This window comes from Gouania willdenowi, chromosome 8 (assembly GCF_900634775.1).
Source record: "Gouania willdenowi chromosome 8, fGouWil2.1, whole genome shotgun sequence".
Classification (NCBI taxonomy): domain Eukaryota; kingdom Metazoa; phylum Chordata; class Actinopteri; order Blenniiformes; family Gobiesocidae; genus Gouania; species Gouania willdenowi.
In genome coordinates this window covers 17088254-17108061 of record NC_041051.1, presented here as the reverse complement: position 1 = coordinate 17108061, position 19808 = coordinate 17088254, and the positions used below count along the sequence as shown (strand labels likewise).

The window sequence follows — 19808 nt, the reverse complement described above, 5'->3', positions numbered from 1 at the left end:
CTCTGTTTGTATTCCTCCTGAGTCTTTTAACTTGAGCTCCTTCTTCGTAAGCTCTCAAGCTTGTTGATGAGAAAAGAAAGATGATTGCCTTTTTAATCAGCGTCTTAGCGGTAGAACAGATGTAGAATAATGTAGTTATTTTAGGCCGCGCAACCATTTTATACCCAGACATTAAACCTACGGCCTTACACAATGCCAACCAAAGCCACATGTCTTAGCTTTAAAAAATAAAACAAATCTACTCTTATTATGTACACATGAATGTCTTAAAAAAAAGATCATTTTAGCCTTTTGTGAAAACTGACTTTTTCTTGACAATTTTGGAACAAATGTACCACCACCACCACCACCACCAATATGTCAGACAACAATGAAAGAAAAATAATTTCAGTCTGGTTTAAAGGGATACTCAACTCAAATAACAAGGACAGCTCAACTGAAAGACTATTATAATGTAACATTTACCAGTAGGTGATTTTAGAAGCTGCATATCCAAAAAAAAAAAATAAAAAAAAAGCACATTACACACACTTGTGAAGACCGTTATGTGTAACAAACTGGGACCCACTGATTACTCAAGGAAGTCCTCCATTCACGTAACTCTAACTGGTTTTATGAGGTTATAGACATCAGATTGTTCTAATCGTAGAGTAGACTCTTGTGGGGATTAAATTCAATTCGACTTTATTTATATAGCGCAAATTACGACAAAAGTTATCTCATAGCGCTATCAAAAATATAAAATTTGTGATAAGAAAGGAAAAAACCCAACAAAATCCACATGAACAAGCTTTTCGCGACAGTGGGAAGAAACAACTCCCCTTTAACAGGAAGAAATCTCCAGCAGAACCAGCTTCAGAGGTGGCAGCCGTCTGCTTTGACTGGTTGGGGTTAGTGGACAGAATGACCAACAGAACAGGATAGAGTGATAGAACATCAGAGTGTCTCAGACCAGTTGAGCCGTGAACCACAGATCAGGAACTGCCATCATCAGCTTCAAGACACCGGAAACAAAAAAAATCTGTAAAAAAGAAGGCTGATAGTGGAATCTGAATGCTGCGCTGACCGCCATTATTGAATTCCATTTAATGTCTCCTGGTAATTGCAAACTCAAAATCCATCCACTGTAACATGGTCTTCTTAGCAATAACGTCATAACGTTCAAGGAACTGAATCATATGTAACTAAGAACTAAAACATCAAATTAAAATTCTATTTCACCAATCACTCTATTGGAACGGACATACAAAGAGTAGTCTTGATGTGACGACAACATGATTTGCAAAATCTACAAAGTGGGGATTTCCACATATTTAGGGATATTATTACCAGTATTTGTAAGCTGAAAGGTGATACGACTCCAAAGACATTTCTCATAAGAAATAGTAATCAAGTTTTATAATTCATTTTGAATGCCTTCGTACTTGCTTGAATGCATTGATATGTATCTTCCTATGACTGTAATTTCAGTTTGCCTATACAGGAGTTAAATAGCTTCGTGGCCTTGCTAGCTTACACCTAGTAATTGGCTGTGTTCAAAATGGCATACTCTGTTTAAAAACTAATGGAAGACAAGAAAAGATGCTTTTCTTTTGAAAAGGGGATGTTTGACTTTTAGCTGGAAGTCGGTCCCAGGACAATTTTACATTCCGCTCGCAATGCATCATGGGGCGGTTGAGTATGACTAGTGTGCCCACCGTGCATACTTAAAAAATGTCCCGATATAGTATACATCCAGGTATTTCTCATGTACTGAATACTTTCATACTATCTAATGTGCACGTACTACATACTCGTTTGGAACTCAGACTTAGTATGAGTAGTACGTTAGTATGCAATTTCGAACTTAGCCAATATGTGTTCTTGTCATACTCCAAGAAACTACTACTACTACTTTTCCACATGATTGAGGGAAATCATTAGGCTATATAGTATTAAGTGGTGAAATTGATAATCAACATTGGTTGGTTTTCATCCAACAGTTCTTATTGTGGTCAGTGTTTTATTTGTTTTAATAATGACATTTGTCAACATGATATCAATGCTTTGATTGTTTTACGTTTTATTATGTTCCTGAATAGAGGAGTTTCTGACATATATGTTTTATTTGAGTGTGTGCGCGTGTGTGTGTGTGTGCGTGTGTGTGCGTGCGTGTGTGTGTGTGTGAACGGACATATGAAAGCTGAACTTTCAGTGTGAGATAAAGAATTTAGAAAATCATGTTTAAAAAAAAAAACTGAGCTCCTGCTTTATCCCTCCTGCCTCTGCGGTCTTTGGGTCTATCATGGCTGTCATCCGGCATCAGCGAGACAAATGGATGAAGCTTTTTGTGTGCACCCTCCCAATCCGATCGGGCAAATCAAAGAAAGAGTGTAAGCAATAAAGGAATCCCTCCTGTCATAGAGGAGGGAGGAAGGTGGGCTGAAGGAAGCCATGAGAACCAGATCACCCAGCATAGACTGGAAGGAGGAAGTAAATGTCTCTTTAGACGGATAGCACCCAATAAAGCACAACCGACTTTGACCCAGGAACTTGTTCTTTCTATGTGTTTAGGTTAGAGGTTTAGGCCTTTGCCTCTTCAGTCTGAATGCTTTTAAATTCCAATGTTAACAGTTTTCATCTCTCTTGCAGTCTGTGTTCCTCCTTTATATTCTGTTTTTCCTCTTGAACTCTTGTTCCTAGACCAGCTCATATCTTAGTGTTATTTATTCATCTCTTTTTTCTTTCCTTTCCTCAGTAGCTGATTAAAGCACCAGCTCTGAGACTGGTCCTGCTAGAAATTCTGTTCGATTTTCATTTGTTTGTGGGGTTGTTGTTTTTTCATTGGTAAGTATTTCCTTTCACACTCGACCCAAGCACCTTCATATTAAAGAGACAAAACATTGGAACCATTATTCCAGTTACTCTTGATACATAAAGCTGCTGGAGACAGACATTTTTAACCAAAAAAGACATAGGCCTCATGGATCAATAAATTCAAGATAAATTGCGAAAAACACAAAAAGAGATGTAAAAAGTTGAAACTGCTGCTCGAAAGTTTTCATCTCCACTGTCACCACTCCGTTTATTGACATTATTGGAAAGTTTTGTGCATTGCATTGTGGGATGTAGAGTCCCTTAGACAAATGTGAAGTGTTTTTGTCAATCTTGCTGTGATTTCTTGTTCTAGTTTGTTTCCAGTATTCAACATGATATCACCTCACTACGTGATAATTTCAGATTCAGATCTTTCTGTTTAAGCCCCAAAATTAACATCCACCTTTGTTTAGCCGCAACTTTCAGTCCGTGAAAACATTACAAATGTGGGATGTGACTTAAGAAGCAAACACAAAAAATAATGGAAAGAATGAAGTGAAAATACTTCTGTGCGTCTGTCTACGGGACTCCACATCCCACAATGCAACGCGTCAAACTTTTCTGACAAGTGTTCACAGTGGAGATGAAAACAAACTTTCAAGTGGCAATTTAAACTTCTACATCTTTTTTTGTTTAGCAAAATGTTCAGTTTTAATTCGATTTAAATATCCAAGAGGACTATGCTATGAATTTATCTGATAAAAAAAATCTTTATTATATCACTGATCGTTATATTGTATTAATTTGTCATTTGACAAAATTTATTATCATGTATTTGTACTGTATGTACTTAAATGCAAAGTGGTTTTAAATTCCACTATTTCAACAAATGTCTTTCGGACAGTTCTTTGTTTCCTTTTTTTCTATGCAACCCTCGGTCCAACAAGATGATTACATTGTTATTTCATAAACTATGAGGTTCTTAAATATCTGACGTAGCTGTAGCTGTGAATTCTAAATATTAAATTTACTTTCAATAGTTGTACCCACCTGCTATATGAGCTGTGACCCACATATTTTGTGAGCTGCTGAAAGAGGAATATTATGAATTTGCTGATAGCCAAGTGATGAGAAAAACGTGGAGGCATCAATGGCTAATTCAGCATGATCATGACAATGTCACAGTGCTGAGACCTTAACTGCATCTAATCTCCTCCACCACCCCTCACATGGTCTGCTGCAACAGTATAAGCTCAGAAATCTATGATGTTTCACCACTTTGGCCTCTCATCTGTCTTCTCTTTGGTGTATTTCTCTCCCTTACTTCAGCGCACACACAAAAGCAATACATCACCATCACGGGGGAGACTGAAGAAGACAGCTTTTCTATTTACTGGCCTGCGAAAACCTCAGGAATCTTCAACGCAGTGCTCCAGTTGCTGCATATTTCAAATACACCACTTTCCTCTCACATTTTTTCTCTCTGACAGGATGCACACATTTTACAATCAGCAGCAGCAGCAACTCACATGCAGTCAAAGTTGGTGATTGACACGCAGAGGCTGCCATTTTTTTGTCCCTGAGATGAACACGTTGTTATTATTCACTGCATTGGCATGCACGGTGTTGTAAAAGACAGAAACACGTCGTCAGTCTTCAGGTGGCACTTTGAAATGATTTGGTTCCTGTTTACTGTGAGGAATGTGACACAGGTTGGAGCTCAGCTGCATTTCTGACAGTCTGGAGTAAAGCCAGAGCGGGATGATGACAGGCAGACGGCCTCTCGATGGTATCGGTACCTTGCAATCAGTTTGTACATACCAATAGATATGGGACATGCTTGTGTGGCTGCAGTTTAGTTTATCTACCGTAGATAGTCAGCTGAAAAGAAACGGGTAGGAACTAAAGCTCTCTGACCACAAGACAGCAGCTGTTAATCCATCAAATTGGTTCTCTGGGCAGGAAGTTTCACGTGGACAGCTGTTTTTGTTTTTAACAATCAGCAGAGGTGTAAATAGTACTGATATATCCTACTCACGTAGAAGTATGGTGTGCCTCAGGGATCAATTTTAGGTCCTGTTTTATTTCATCTGTATATGGTCCCTCTTGGGGTCACAGAGTGAATCTCTTTTTCAAGAGAGTCCTGGAAGCAATTAGGTCTAGGGGACTTGCTCAAGGTCCCACAGTGATGGCCCACAGTGGATTTGAACCTGCAACCCTCCAGTTACAAGCCCACTTCTGTAACCACTAGGCCACCACTTATGCTGATGATACACAGCTGTACAGTAAACATCTCATGTATAAACTTAAAAAAGAAGAGACCAAATCTTACACAACCGGAACCTAATTTATTTTCCACAAATGCATCTGTATAAAATAAAAGGTTTGTCAAAATGTACAACACCAATTAATTCAATTCAAAACATTCTAAGGCTCTATGCATAGCTACATGTATAAACTCTAGAACTAAAAAAATACCCTCAATTCAATGCTGTTTTGGTGTGGTGCATTACGTTTAATCTGATTGGTTGGCCATGGTGTGATGCATTTGATTGTTGTCAGGCCATTTCATTTTTTGTAATTTCACAATGTGCGTTGATCATTTTAAAACAAAAAATAATAATTTAATCATTAATAGTTGGGTGTAGAAATGTGTGTCTTATGAGTTTGTCACACCACAGAAACACATGTCATTGACCACTGAGCCATTTGAAAGATGAAAAAAAATTGCTAAGTAATATAAAGTTAGGTCTCAAAATCATGGAAAAACAAGCACTTCTCTCTGCTCTGAGACAATGGAGACGTATTAGTTAGAGGCGCTGGAACCACGCACGTGCGCGGGAAGAGCGCCACCTATGTGTACTGTGGGAAAGAGCAGTGTGAAAGCTGCTCCAGCGTTGATAGTGCTTCTCCCATTGGTTTTCCAAAAGTGCTCGGATCGGGCCAAACGACGTGTCAGTGGAAAGATCTGCTCCGTCCGAGTCCGAATATGTGCATCGCTCACAGGTAGAGTCAGAACTGCTCTTTCAAAGCACTTAAAAATGACTGCATACATCAGATATATTGTCAAAAGTGATTGTCCTCAAGAGTTAAAATGCATAAAACAATCCCAAAATAAAAAGTAAATGAGGCTCTGTCATTCAACAACTTCAAGCTTTAGGATTTAAGAGGACCAACTTACTCGGAAAGAAAGAAAGAAAAATAACTAAAGTAAATAACTGTTTGGCCTGGTCGGTGCAATTGATCACATTTGCAATAAATAAGACTGACTTATCCAAAGTAATGTTCCACTGATATCCTCCTTTCTCTGATTGATCACCATTGTTAGTTTTTTCCCTTGTTTTGCTTCTGTTACAATGTTTCCCATTACCTCCCTTTCTTCTTTTTTCTTCTGTACTTTATTCACTGCTTCAGCATTGCTGATGTCATTACACATTTTTACTTTCTCCACTTCCTCTGCTTTCTTCCTTATTTCACATTTTCTGTCCTTAACTCGGTGCTCCCCTCCACAGTTGCTAAATTTGAGCTGCACACTTTCAATCCAGTCCTCCGACTTGTGTTCCTCACTGCAATTTAGACATCTCTGACTATGGTCACCCACAAGGACATAACGCGAAAAAGTCCGAAAAACTTTGGTGGAGAAAGAAAACAAAACAACAAACTTGAATTGGGAAAATATCGACTTTAGCTCCAAATTTGATAAATCGATTAAATAGATTTTTTGCCCAGCCATAATTTAATGTGAAATATGTGTAATAAATGGCTAAATTAGCTTTACACTGACTTTAAGTACAAGTAAAATGAGTGATTTAGAAATATACTAAAAAACCCATGAAAGCAACTCATTTACAGTAATGTGAGTACTTGTAATCCATTACTTCCACCTCCGACAATCAGTTTGCTCACTGAAAAAAAACTCAAACCAAAATAAGAAACTGAGGCAGAAAAAAAGAGTCAGGATTTGAAGGTGATTTGAAAACAAATCACGTCGTGTCAACAGATAAATTGACTTTATGATCTATTTTTCACCTGGATACTCGTTTCTCCATCGTCACTGAGAATGTTGGATTTTTTTTTCTTCATACTTTTTCACACTCCCTATATTCCACTTACCTACTCACAAGCTTCGCACTAGAAACCAACACAGTGCAACCTGTGATTAATAGTCTGTTTTTCCGCCTCTGGCGGCGTGTCATGGATTTGTTCCTCCCCCAATACCAAACAGCTATGACAGACCTCTGACAGGTGAGGAGTGAGAGCTGAACCTGCTTCCTTCAAGCCTGATGAGAGCGAGAAATAACAAACAGTGGCAGCAAGTGAACAGACAACTGCAATAACAAGATGAGGCTACAGTTTTAGTTTAACCAGATGGCCTCATTGGTTGTTTTCATGCAACGCTGTTAATCCTTTAATGACAGCTTGGTTGAAATAACAAAAAAAAAGTTCCATTGCAGAGATTAAACATGTATTAAACCTGACTGTGAAAAACTCTTTTGAATATTTGAATGTTTAAGGTTTGGATAATCTTGGAAATAATGACAGAACCTTGACTTCGTCTATATCCTATAGGTTCCCAAAGTGGGGTAAATTGTCATAGGGGTACGTGAATGAAAACATTGAAAACTAGAACATAAAGAGAGCAGTTAATGTTAATACTAGCTTAATGTTAATGCTAAGCTAATGCTAGGTGAATGCTAATGCTAAGTTATTGTTATTGCTAGGCTAATGCTACGTTAAAGTTAATGCTAGGTCAATGTTAATGCTCGGCTAATGCTATTTCTAGGCTAATGCTATGTTAAAGTTAATGCTAGGTCAATGTTAATGCTCGGCTAATGCTAAGCTAAAGCTATTGCTATGTTAATGTTAATGCTAGGTTAATGCTATTGCTAGGTCATTGCTGTTGCTCGGTTATTGCTAATGTTATTGCTAGGCTAATGATAATGGTATGTTAAAGCTAATAGTAGGTCAATTTTAATGCTAGGCTAATGCGAGGTTAATGTTATTGCTATGCTAATGTTAATGTTGATGCTAGGTTAATGCTATTGCTAGGTTATGGCTATGCTAATGCTAATGCTAATGAAAATGATAAGCTAGTGCAGTGCGATGCGGGCCAGGACCTGCATCCTCACTTGCATTTTCTTCAGGAAGTTATTATTATTATTATGTATTATTCCTCAACAGGATAGGTTAAATTCACTGTAGGGCTACATTGTATATGACATTACCGGTGTTGGGAACGTTACTTTAAAAAAGTAATTAGTTATAGTTACTCACTACTTGATCCAAAAAGTAACTGAGTTAGTAACTGTATTACTCTATAATAAAAGTAACTCATTACCAAGGAAAGTAAATATTTGCGTTGCTGTTAAAAAAAAAGTGTCAAAGAATTCAGATTTTTTAGATGCGTGTGTTGTTGTGAGGTGCTTCATTAAATTCGAGTTGCTTACAACGGATGTCCACACAGTCTTCACTCCTGGATATAATCTACACTTCATGTGCACATTCTTGCCTTTAACCACAATTCATTTAAAGTAGTGTTTGTATCGCCAACTTAAAAATTCCAACTTTTCATCAGACTGCTCCACGCTCGCCATCTCTGCTGCTTCATCAAATCTGTAGTGATTGTGTGTGTGGCGCGTGTGCTGACACATGTGTAAAAACACTGGCTCTGATTGGCTACCATGAAACATGACGCCGCTTTAGCCGGTCATAATCGCTCACCTCGTTTTTAACCCACCTTCTCACTACAGCTGCGTATGAAGCCAGGGGTGCTTTTGGTTTATTCAACCAATGAATGTAACGCACCGCATTTAACGTTCAGTAACGTTACCGGTGTTGTAACGGTGTAATTAGTTAGATTACCCCGTTACCAACACAAAAAAAAAAACGCCGATATTTCTAATGCCGTTATTCCAAACACTGGACATCATATTATTATTTTCTTTTAAGTGAGCAGGAGTAGGGTTAAGTTGTCTGAATGGGTGCATGACTGTGAAAAGTTTGGGAACCACTGGTCTATATTTTCTATTTTGAACAGCTTTGAATTCTTTCCGTTACCCATACATAAACGCTAACGTGAGTATATTGTGTAATGTGGTGCAGGTGCTGTAGTTATACATCTTGCTGGGACACGTCTCGTGGTTCTGTCCGTCATCGAGTAGCGCTCTGCTTGCATTACGTGGAGGGAGGACACAAAAAGTGAATTCTCACTGATTCAGATTACACAATTGAAACTAAAAACAGTTGCTCAATGTCTGAATGAAAGCTTAGAGGTTGTAGGGTTTTCTGTGTAAACTGTGTGGGGCTTTGGCTGGCAGAGTATCCAAGCCTGTACATGTACCCTGCATGCCTGGGTCAATAACACATGACAGGGGCAATCATTTCCCAAATCCCAGAAACCGAAAAAGGAAAATAAGCAGTTACAAACGGCTCAAGTTTTCCTGGTCAGACAAGTTTTTCTCACACGCTCAACACCATCCACACTCAAAACATCAAGCGCGAAATCAATTCTTACCCAAGATCCACAGTAGGAGAAATGAATGGTGGATGTTTACAGATGCATTCTGCAGTAACGGACCTTACGTTCACGCATGTCTCTGCAGCTCACATTGCACGCTCTCAATTTAGGAAGCATAATTATTAAGTACAGCACAATAGCATAATTACACAAATTAACTTCAGCTTAATGCTTTGAATAGATTTTCTTCTATATTTTATAGTTAAGAAAACAAGTTGGTTGTCAAGACAGGTTCTGTAATCATGACTTGTCTTCAAATGACACATTTAGGTGAATTACAGCCAGTTTAAAGAAAGTTTAATGCATGATCTCCCTGAGCTTGTTTTTTTTCTTTATTCCATTGTCCAAAAACACATAGTTGGAACTTTAAAAGGTCATAACCAGAGTGTATGTAAATATACCCAGAGGTAAAGTGCATTGCTTTTTTCTTCTTCTTTCATTTATATCAATTAGTGCTGTTGATATTGACGTTAGCTCAAAGGGAACTTCAAACATTTCCGACCAAACAAGTTAAGCAATCAGTTGTGATTTCTGTGAAGGTTCTATGTCGCCTTCAGGTACAGTCCAGATTTTTCAGCGTCAACAAAATAATAGGCATACAGACACAATGACATATTTTGGTCACATTTTCTTTGATTTTCTACATGGGAACTTTTCTTTCAATGATTTCGGGTTTTGTTGTAAAACATATTGTCTTTATGCACACTAGAGTTAACTTTAATGGACATAAAGCCATATAATATGCATTGCATTGGTCTTCTAAATCTTACTCCACTAAAACACCAATTTTCAGTGGTTTGTAAATAAACTTTTCTCTTGTATTGATAGTAAAAATCAGGTATATTTAGACCACATTTTCCTGAGCCAGGGTATTTGGTGCTTGGTGGAGGTTTGCAATCTCTGCTCTTGTTGTGATGCTGTGATATGTCAATAAGTTTATTGGAACCCTCTTTTGTAACTTGCAATTTCAGCAATTTGTTTTTTTTTTAGTAGACTTGGCTATTATTTTTGGTTATTCATGTTTTTTGTCTTAGAAAGTGATTGATGATTGAATACTATTGTGATAGATAGATAGATAGATAGATAGATAGATAGATAGATAGATAGATAGATACTGTAGATCGATAGATAGATACTGTAGATAGATAGATAGATAGATAGATAGATAGATAGATAGATAGATAGATAGATAGATAGATACTGTAGATAGATAGATAGATAGATAGATAGATGATAGATAGTTAGATGATAGATAGATAGATAGATAGATAGATAGATAGATAGATAGATAGATAGATAGATGTCATTCACACAACATCAGGGATGCATTTGAACGAAATTACGTTGCACTAGCCACAACAAAAACAATTGAATAAGCAGCGAGAATACAAGAGTAAAAAGAATAAAAATAATGAATAATGTTATAAATGACCTTCATTGTTATCCCTGTTTTGGGAATCTCTGGGTTAACCTACCCTTCCTAGTACCTACTGTAACTACCTTCTACTGTTATATTGTCTTGGCTGATTTGTTGTTTGTCAATTTTTCCATCTGACTCAGGGACATGCACAATAAGTCCATTGTACCTGTTCTTTTGAACTGGTACATATGGCAATAAATTCTATTCTATTCTATTCTATTCTATTCTATTCGATTCTATAATTGGTTCTAATATACAGTAGTTTTCCTAAATCCGAGCCTGTTCTGAGACCTTAAACGCACCGTCATAAAGCGCAGCTGTGGTTGAGTGTGACGTCAGCAGTGAACGCTGCTGAGACGCTGCGGCTGCTGCTGGTGGTACACACTGCACACGGACAGAAAGCGGACGCCACGGAGCACTCACTCAGCCTGGGAATTTTAAAAAGTGCTTTTTATTTCCACTAAAGCCTCCGACTGGTAACAGAGGAACCCCGGGGAGCACAGGAACCAGGACCCGGGCACATGGACCCGCCATGTAGCTGTAGAGACGCTCTCAGGTTGACTCGAGAGTGAGGCGAGGGAAACATGCTGAGCCCGACGCTGGCCTCGGCTCTGGTCCTCGTCCTGCTCTGTCGGACCTCCGTGTGCCAGTACTCCAGCGACCAGTGCAGCTGGAAGGGCAGGTGAGCATCGGAGCATCTGCTTCCACTGGTCTGAAAACAGGGTAGACTGGGCTGCTGCAGGAGACGTGATGAGCATGGAAATCAAATCCTGAAAATCAACCATTGTGGTTGATTCTTTTTTTTTTTTTTTAATTTTTTTTAAGGTTTTGATTTCCATGATCAGTTGTGACAAATGCAAAGAAATTATTAGTTTTTGCTTATAGGTAAGCATAGTCTATTAAGTGCATTAAATATAAAATAAAATTTAAAACCTGCTTGCTACACAATGTTATGTTTAAATGATTACACTAGTGAGCACTGTGCTTTCCTATAAATGTACACACATTTTTAAACTTTCAAGTTTTTTTTTTTATTAAACTGTGTTGACTACATTTAGTCCATTAAAACAAGTGCACTAAGTGCTAGCTCTGGTTTTAAAAGTCTGTTGCAGCTCCACACTTTCAGGTGCACTGACTTTATCAATATGGTGTCAACTTGATGATTAATTATTGTTTATATATATATATATATATAATCAGTACAATGAGCTTTATTGTCATTGTACTGATTAGACAATGCAACGAAATCTCGTTGCAGCTAAACAAACAGCATAAATATTCTATATTATATATATATATATATGTAGTCATATTTGTTTTTTGATAAATAAAAAATAGTTACTTGAAGGCACAACAGTAAAATAATAATAATAATAAATCCTCAGGCTTAACAAAGAAGGAAAGCTTCCAGTATTGAAAACTACTATGAATTTACTACTAATACACTGATAATTAGCTCATTAATAACCTTTATCACTATGTCACTATATACTGCTAACAAACTGAAACACTAAACAACAAAATCTCAACGTATGCAAAATATCTGTGAAAAATAGCAACAACAGACTTCTCTTCATAAAACAATAGGAACATTTAGGGTTTTATCTTTGCTGTTTGAGGCACTGTTTAGTGTTTACACCCAAATCCACCAATCGACTTCTTTCACTCTAAGACCTGTTTTGACCTGTTTTGCACTGGAGAGCTGTGCCTCTAATGCTGTGGTTGAGGGGGACTTTGGGCTCCGCAGCGATGATCTGTTGTTCATTAGTGAGCCTCTTGGCTAATCTCTCATAATTGCATGCAGAAGTGATGAAGTCGGAAAAGGACTTAATTAGAGGCGTGCTGAGGAGAGCCTGGTTAGAGAGCTTCTACTGCATATGCTCAACATGTGCCTGGGATTGCTTTAGATTTAGGATTTACATTTCAGCAGCATCTGATTATTCAGGAAACTGGGCGTTTCTCCTCCGCACTCTAACCACTGGCTTGGCATGTGCACCACGGTGGACTGACTGCTGATGGCTTCCTGCCTCTGGCTTTGCCACAGAGTGACTGACAGCCAGGAGTTCTCAAACCCTGACCAGGCATTAAGTTCTGCACGGAGTCGGTTGTTCATGCTGGCGCCACAGTCCAAAGTGTTGTCCGGTGGACCAGTCTCTTCCAGTGTCTTTGGTGGCTTAAAAAGCAAAAGGGAGTTTCAGCGCGTGACCTGCATTTGCACTTGCATGCAGCAGCCCAGCTACTGTTGCTGCTGTAGTCTGCCCAGAAGCCCCCGTGGCTCTCCATTCATCCATTCCTGTCTCCAAACTCTTCCCAAGGGCAGCCTGCCAGTGGTGCGTTCTGCCAAACCTCGGGGTGGAACAATGTGGTGCTATGAAGGAGTGTGTGTTGGAGCTGAGCTTGGTGGAGCTGCTGCAGCTCGTGACTGGTCATGCAGTCGGTCTTGCGCATGGCCTTAATGCTTTAAAGGGGAAGTGGACCGATGTCCCTACAGTCGGCCCGAGGTCACACACGTCAGTTAATGCAGGTTATTAATGATTAGAAGTGATTCAATTGCAACTATTTACTTTAGCTGTTCATGGAAAGAAGGATTATTAAACCAAGTCAAGTTTTTTATGGTACTACAAACTACAGGTGTCCCGATCCAACTTTGTCACTTTCCTCTAGGCCTGGGCAATATATTGTGATTCAAGATATATCAAGTTTTCTATTTTGGCGATATTAAAAAAAAAAAAAATCACAATATTAAATATCACATTTTTTCACTTATTTTGTATTAAAATACTCATTTTGGGAGTTGCTGCTTTCACTAATTCTCAGAACAGCATTAAAAGCTCAGTTAGATGGATTACTGAGTGCGTTCTAACCCAGACCTTCCCCTAAACAAGCTACACTACAGGACTCACTCACACATGCTGTCCCTTACAGGAGAAAAAGGCAAAAGTGGCACATATTGTGTAGCAGTTTGTTAATAAATGGGCCTATGTGGCATTTTGCATCAGCAAATTTAACCAATAATTGTCTTTCTGGTCAGACTTTATTGAGTTAAAAATATCAAGTTTTATATCTTATGTCGTCATTTAGAGAAAAAAAAGTTTTGCTCCATATCGCCCAGTCCTACTTCCGTCACTTGCGTATATTGACCGATTCCGATATCAGCCCAAATCATACTCAATTTTATGACTTCTTTTCTAATGTGGAATGTTAGAAAAGCCTTGGAAAAAGGACACCCCTAGAAAGTTCATTGCTGAGTTTGAAAAACTTTAAAGCATTTGAGATGTTCATTAAAGGTAAAGACTTTTTTTTTTTTTTTTCTCCTCCAGTGGTCTAACCCATGAAGGACACACAAGGGATGTTGAGCAGGTGTACCTGCGCTGCTCCCAGGGTTCTCTGGAATGGCTGTACCCAACGGGTGCCATCATTGTCAACCTCCGACCCAACATCATCTCCCCCGCCGCCGCTCAGCTCTCCGTCTGCGTTAAACCATCTCCAAATTCCAGCGGCTCCAACATCTACCTGGACCGCAACGGCAGGCTGCGGCTGCTGCTGCGTGAACAGGACCAGGCTCAGGGAAAGGTCTACTGCTTTAACATCCAGGAGGGAGCGCTGTTCATCGAAGCCATCCCTCGCACGGACATCAGTCGGAGAATTACGGCGTTCCAGTACGAGCTGGTCAGCAACAAGTTTGGAGCAGGAGCTCACTTAGCTGGTGGTAAGAAGATCTATCATTGTTATCTGCTTTAAGTTTGTTTATAACACAGTAAATAGCATAGAAGGAAATACTGCAAAGCTAAAGGATGTTTTTAATTAGCCTTGGAAATGCGCAAAATCTAAATGGCACAATTAAAAACTGGTAATGTAAACACCCGAATTTTGGAAAAAAAACACTCAGATATTGGTAAAAAAAGTTTTTACGCTTTCATGAAGAGGTATTTTAGACGTTTCAATATTGAAATGTGTCACAAAAGCACTATGGAGGAAACCCTTTTTCCGCTATTACACGTCACAGAACGTGACATACCTGGTCACATGACCACTTCTCTTCAAGAAAACATGGCGCTGTACTTGCAAACAGTAGTGGACACAGACGTTTCTTAGCATTACACTTTACAAGTATCACTGCCAATGTTAGACAGCAAACAACAAAGGAATGCAGAGTGCTATAAAGAGGTTTTGAGCGTCCATCTTCCTGCAGCAAAGTCTCTCAGGATAGTTCACAGGAGTTACGAGGCTCCAAAACAACCTTCAATTGAAACATGTTCAAAGCGCTATTGTACTGTCAGAAATGTTGAAATACCGCTTTTATTTTGCAAAAAAAACTGTAATGGAAATACAGCTACTGTTGGCACATTTTATGCCCAATTTTTCCTGTTTCCAAATCGAAAACTTCTAATTGCTCATATTTGTGGAGGTGAAGTCTTAGTAACTCTTTCCTGGTCGTTATAGGAGTCTCTAAATATTCTTTTCTGAGCGTGTCTCTCTTTAGTGGGGGCTGCTTTGTGAGGGGGCACATCCAAACAGGGCCTCCGCTGAAAAACAGCCCTATATTTTCACGCTGCGTACCTGCCAAACCTGCACATTTTCCCACTGTGCAACAGGGTTTTTCTCCACCTAAAGCACAATACGAGCAGTATCAGGCCCACATCTGTTTTCACAGCACCCCCCTCCCCCCATCCTGTATCGTGGTCAGCAGAGAAGCAGAGGGTTAACTGTCGAGGCGCGAGCGTGGAGTTGTTTTGAGCACTGGAGTGCATGGGGTAGAGCCCTGCAGTATAATCTGGGCTGTAATTTGGCCTGAGAAAGCACTGGGATGATTCACTTAGACAGAGGACTCGTGTCATCTGAGGACTGTGCTGGCGGATTGATTGCAGCTTTGCTCTTTTTCATCCTCTATTTTTTTTTTTTTCGGTGCCGTCATTCCTCCTCTCTGTGACCCGCTGTGCTGGGATTGAGTTGCTAACCATCAAAACTGGAAAATAGCTTCAACCAGATGTTGGGAGGAACCTTTAGGAGCATACACGCTAATTCTCTTCACCCCCACCCCTTTCTTTTTCTTGCTGTCACTCCCTTGACCTCCCTTTTAATTTATTCTCTTTTTTTTGCCCTCCATCTCTTGATTTTTTTTCCCCTTTCTTTGACAGTTTTTTGGGGGTATTTTCATTTTTCATTCCTCTTTCATTTATACATCTTCCCTCCTCTCTTCCGCTGTGTTTGAAGTGGTTTTCCTCTCTCTTAAGTGGTATTAGCAAGTCGTGCCCCATTACAGAGGAATGCATTTGGGCCCAGATGTTGCAGGGACACCAGAAAGCGTCCCTCCCTCCTTCTGTGAAGTGGTTCTGATCAGACGGGCGCTGCGTGTGCACGGGCCAAAGAGAGATGCTGACTCTGCGTTTGGCCATTCCTGCGGTTCTGTTTCATGTTTGACATGCAAACCCCCGCTCAGTTCGACTTACAGGGGGAGAAAAAGAAGCAGAAACGTTTTGGAGGCGCAGGGCTTAGAGCTCCGGCCCAAAGCTGTGGCAGCGCTCAGGCTCACTTCAAAGTCAGCTCGTCCTGGGCTCAGGGCTGAGGGCTCAGGGCGAGGTCGGCCCCTGTGAAGTGTCCCGGCTCTCCAGCTGTTCTTAAGCCATCCAGGCTTGTGGCGGTTTGACCCTTGATCCCCCTGCTGATGTAGCAGTGCCTTCACTATCTGACCTTACAATGCACTCAGGCCTTTATCTTCAGCTTGGCCTGCTAGTAGTAAGTAACACTGACAGCGTACACAACTGTTCTCTAACCAGTTTGACACACTTTAGGAGAACAATTGTCAACAGTTTCTACTCTGTTTGTCCAGTTTGAAGTTACATGCACATCTGGTGGTTTCCATTGTGGTGCATCAGTCCTCAGTTATAACATTTTGCTGCTCACGCCTCCACCCGACAGTGCTGACTGAACCCCCCCAGCCTGCCTCCTCCCCTCCACAGCAGTGCCTGTGTGCCACTAAGCAAAACCACAGCAGGTTTAGGGCCAATAAAGGCCTTCTGGCCTCACGACCACCTGAGTCAACTAATCATTGGCTTGACTGCTCTCATTTAGAGCCCTTTCTCCTGCTATAAAACAGCATGGAGGTGCGCAGGCTCCTCTGCAGCCCCCAGTCAAAGGTGAAATGTTGCCTGGGGAGGACTCTTAAATCCTCATTAGAGGCTTTCTCCATTTAAAACATTGAAAATCTTTTTTTTTGCACCAAAATCTTCACCCTGTGGTTAGAAGAGCTTTCTCTCTCATGGCATCACACAGATTATCAGACTCCTCAGGAGTAGTTTTTTCTTATGATGGTGTTGGGAAATCATTTTGATGGTTTGGTTCTTGTTGAAGCTCTGAGTGAGCTGTTCATCTGCTCTCTGTTTATCATGGACACGCATAACAGGAAGTTTAGCCTTTGATTGTATCACTTTAACTTTACATAATTTTTTTGTTTGTTAGTTGAACTACATTTACTCTAATGAAGGATGCTTAAAAAATTGTCCACACAACATAAAATATTATATAGAATTATGATTTCTTCTACATGTTTTTCTCTTTGTCAGAAGAACCTGCTGGAGACAAACCTTTCAATCACGGATGCATAGAAGTGTTTTTACTTCATCTTACCAGGATTAGTCGGTGAAAACGCCAGACATTTGTGGGAGTTTTTGGTGACAAACACACGAACAATGTCAATAATAATAATAAACCATTTCATACTTTTACATCTTGATATTTGATTTATTGATCTATGAGGCCTACACTGTCTTTATCTGACAAAATTGTTTAATCTCCAGCAGCTTTAAACCAAATCCAATCAGATAAATTGTAGCTATTAAGTTACTTAAACATTATTACCATATTGTTGCCTAGTTTTATTATTTTCATTAACGTGGATGCAACAAAACAATTTTAATTAGAATCAGTTTCTTTGTCATTTTAATAATAATATCAATAACACATTACATTTTATATAGTGATTTATCATTGAAACTCAAAGCGCTTTACAGAATTAAGGCATTATTTTTTCACTCCACACTTCATGGTGGTAAGCTACTATTGTAGCCACAGCGGCAGACTGACAGAAGCGAGGATGCCATAGTGCACCATCGGCCCCTCTGACCACCACCAACACTCACTCACACACTACATTCATACTAGGCAATGTGGGTGAAGTGCCTTGCCCAAGGACACAATGACAGATACCACTGGAGTGACTGTCATCCCACTGTGGCACCTGGAATTCTCCCATCCAACTACTAACCAGGCCCAGACCTGTTTAGCTAACAAGATTGTGCAATGACAGGCTGGTATGGCCAGTGCACATTCATACACATTTACGGTACTCATCAGCATCATGTGCTTGTAATGTCAGCTGCTCACCCAGTGCACTTTACTGTAAAACTCTGAGCTCATTACAGCTGGAACATGATCTGCTCTTTGTAAATGGATGACTTTCAGTTGGAAGGGAAGTTGCTGTGGTCCCGGTAGAGTTTGCGCGTCATGGCCTCAGACGTGGCTCTCACAGCCATAGTCATAGTTGTGTGTTTGTGTAATGAAGTACTTGAGTGGAAACTTGTGGAATTGTCAACTTGATTTTAATCTGTACTTCAAGTGGTGTAAGAAATTCCACATTGCCCTGCTCTCAACTCAACTGTTCTTCTTCTGTGTTTTCTCCCAGCTCGCTGCCAGCCCTGCACTGATGCTGAGACGCTGCTCGCAGTCTGCACCAGTGACTTTGGTAAGAAAGCTTTTGAGCTCTCCTACTGTGAGATGAAAGCTTGATTCTATTAATTCTGACTCTAAATCTCACTATCTTTCTTCCAGTGGCACGAGGCAGCATCAAAAAGGTGGAAGAGAAAGAGGAGCACTCGTCTGTTTCTGTGGAGATCAGCCGACTCCACAGGCAGAAAACCCGGGTGTTTGTGTCCGGGGGCGTGAGGGTACGAGGCTGGACTGGAAACATCAACATGCCCCTTCAGTGCAGGGCCAGAGCGGGGGAAGGGGACTTCATGTTCACCGGGACAATCCGGTTCGGAGAAGCCTGGATGGGCTGCGTGCCGCGCTTCAAGGACTTTCTACGGTTGTATCAGGAAGCACAAAAGCAGGGGACAAACCCCTGCCACGTAGACACTGACTGAGCAGCTTCACCTGCTCACGTCTGAATGAACGCAGTCCATAGTGACGGAGGAGAAGGGCTGAACCACCCGTTCATGTTGTGAAGACTGATGGACTTTCTCAGTCTTATCTTGCCATTTTTGACTCTTTGGAGAAGAAGGTGAAACGGTTCAAATGTCCTTGGACGACCTTTCTCGCACAGCAGGACCTGCAAGGTTTAAATGTAGCACACCTCCTTTGTTTTTGATGTGTATAAAATGTGAATGAACATGGTACATTTTGATGCTCCGCAGTGCTTCGTTTGAAAATGAAAAAAACAAGCACGATGTACAGTCCTGAATTAATTTTCCTATGAAAAAAAAATGTAAAAAGTGAAAGGCTCTTATTTTGTTTAGAAAATGATTTGCAATTTAAAGCCTGAAAGTCTTTTCAGGTTGTACAATTGTTGAGAAAAAGAACCAAAAAAAATACTTCTTTGCCTTGAGAATAAAAGTTTTATTATCTTGTTTGATTGTGGGATTTATTTTTTTTAATTAAAGCAGACATTGTTTCATCAAATATTTGAATTACTTAATTTATTACCTTTATTTTCATACATTAAAAAAGTCATGTCAAAGGCTTGGGAACTAAAAAACTAAACATACACAAAACCATGTTAGCCACTAAGTATCTGAAGGAATTAAATATTTTACAACATAAAATTTTCTTCCAAAATTTGGCATTTTAAAGTTCAACAGAAGTTTTGGGTATTTTACAAATTATGATAAAGAAATATTGTTCTATACCACATTGGCTTTTACACATACAGTATATGCTGCTTTTGTACCTGCTTTCATCATCATGGATGTTTGGTACGAACGCACACCGACTCACAAATACTGTTACATTTAAGTCAGGCATTAACCCTGACCAAATAATCTCCAAGGTCCCACATAATCATTTTGAACAAATCTAACA

At 39.8% G+C, this 19808-nt stretch overlaps 1 protein-coding gene across 1 annotated transcript; it reads left to right on the top strand.

Annotated features, from left to right (window-relative positions):
- Positions 1-11082: 11082 nt before the first annotated feature.
- On the top strand, positions 11083-19360 carry metrnla (meteorin like, glial cell differentiation regulator a). Its single transcript, XM_028456083.1, has 4 exons — positions 11083-11415; positions 14054-14442; positions 18415-18474; positions 18561-19360. Exons 1-4 carry the CDS (start codon positions 11318-11320, stop codon positions 18872-18874), a joined length of 861 nt encoding a protein of 286 aa, XP_028311884.1. The 5' UTR covers positions 11083-11317; the 3' UTR covers positions 18875-19360.
- The last annotated feature ends 448 nt before the right edge of the window (positions 19361-19808 follow it).

Excerpts from the sequence above, each read along its gene's own strand:
- metrnla (XM_028456083.1), top strand. The coding sequence starts at position 11,318 with ATGCTGAGCCCGACGCTGGCCTCGGCTCTGGTCCTCGTCCTGCTCTGT. Across the intron at positions 11,416-14,053 it reads CAGTGCAGCTGGAAGGGCAG|TGGTCTAACCCATGAAGGAC; the intron begins GTGAGCATCGGA and ends TTTCTCCTCCAG. Across the intron at positions 18,475-18,560 it reads AGTCTGCACCAGTGACTTTG|TGGCACGAGGCAGCATCAAA; the intron begins GTAAGAAAGCTT and ends TCTTTCTTCCAG.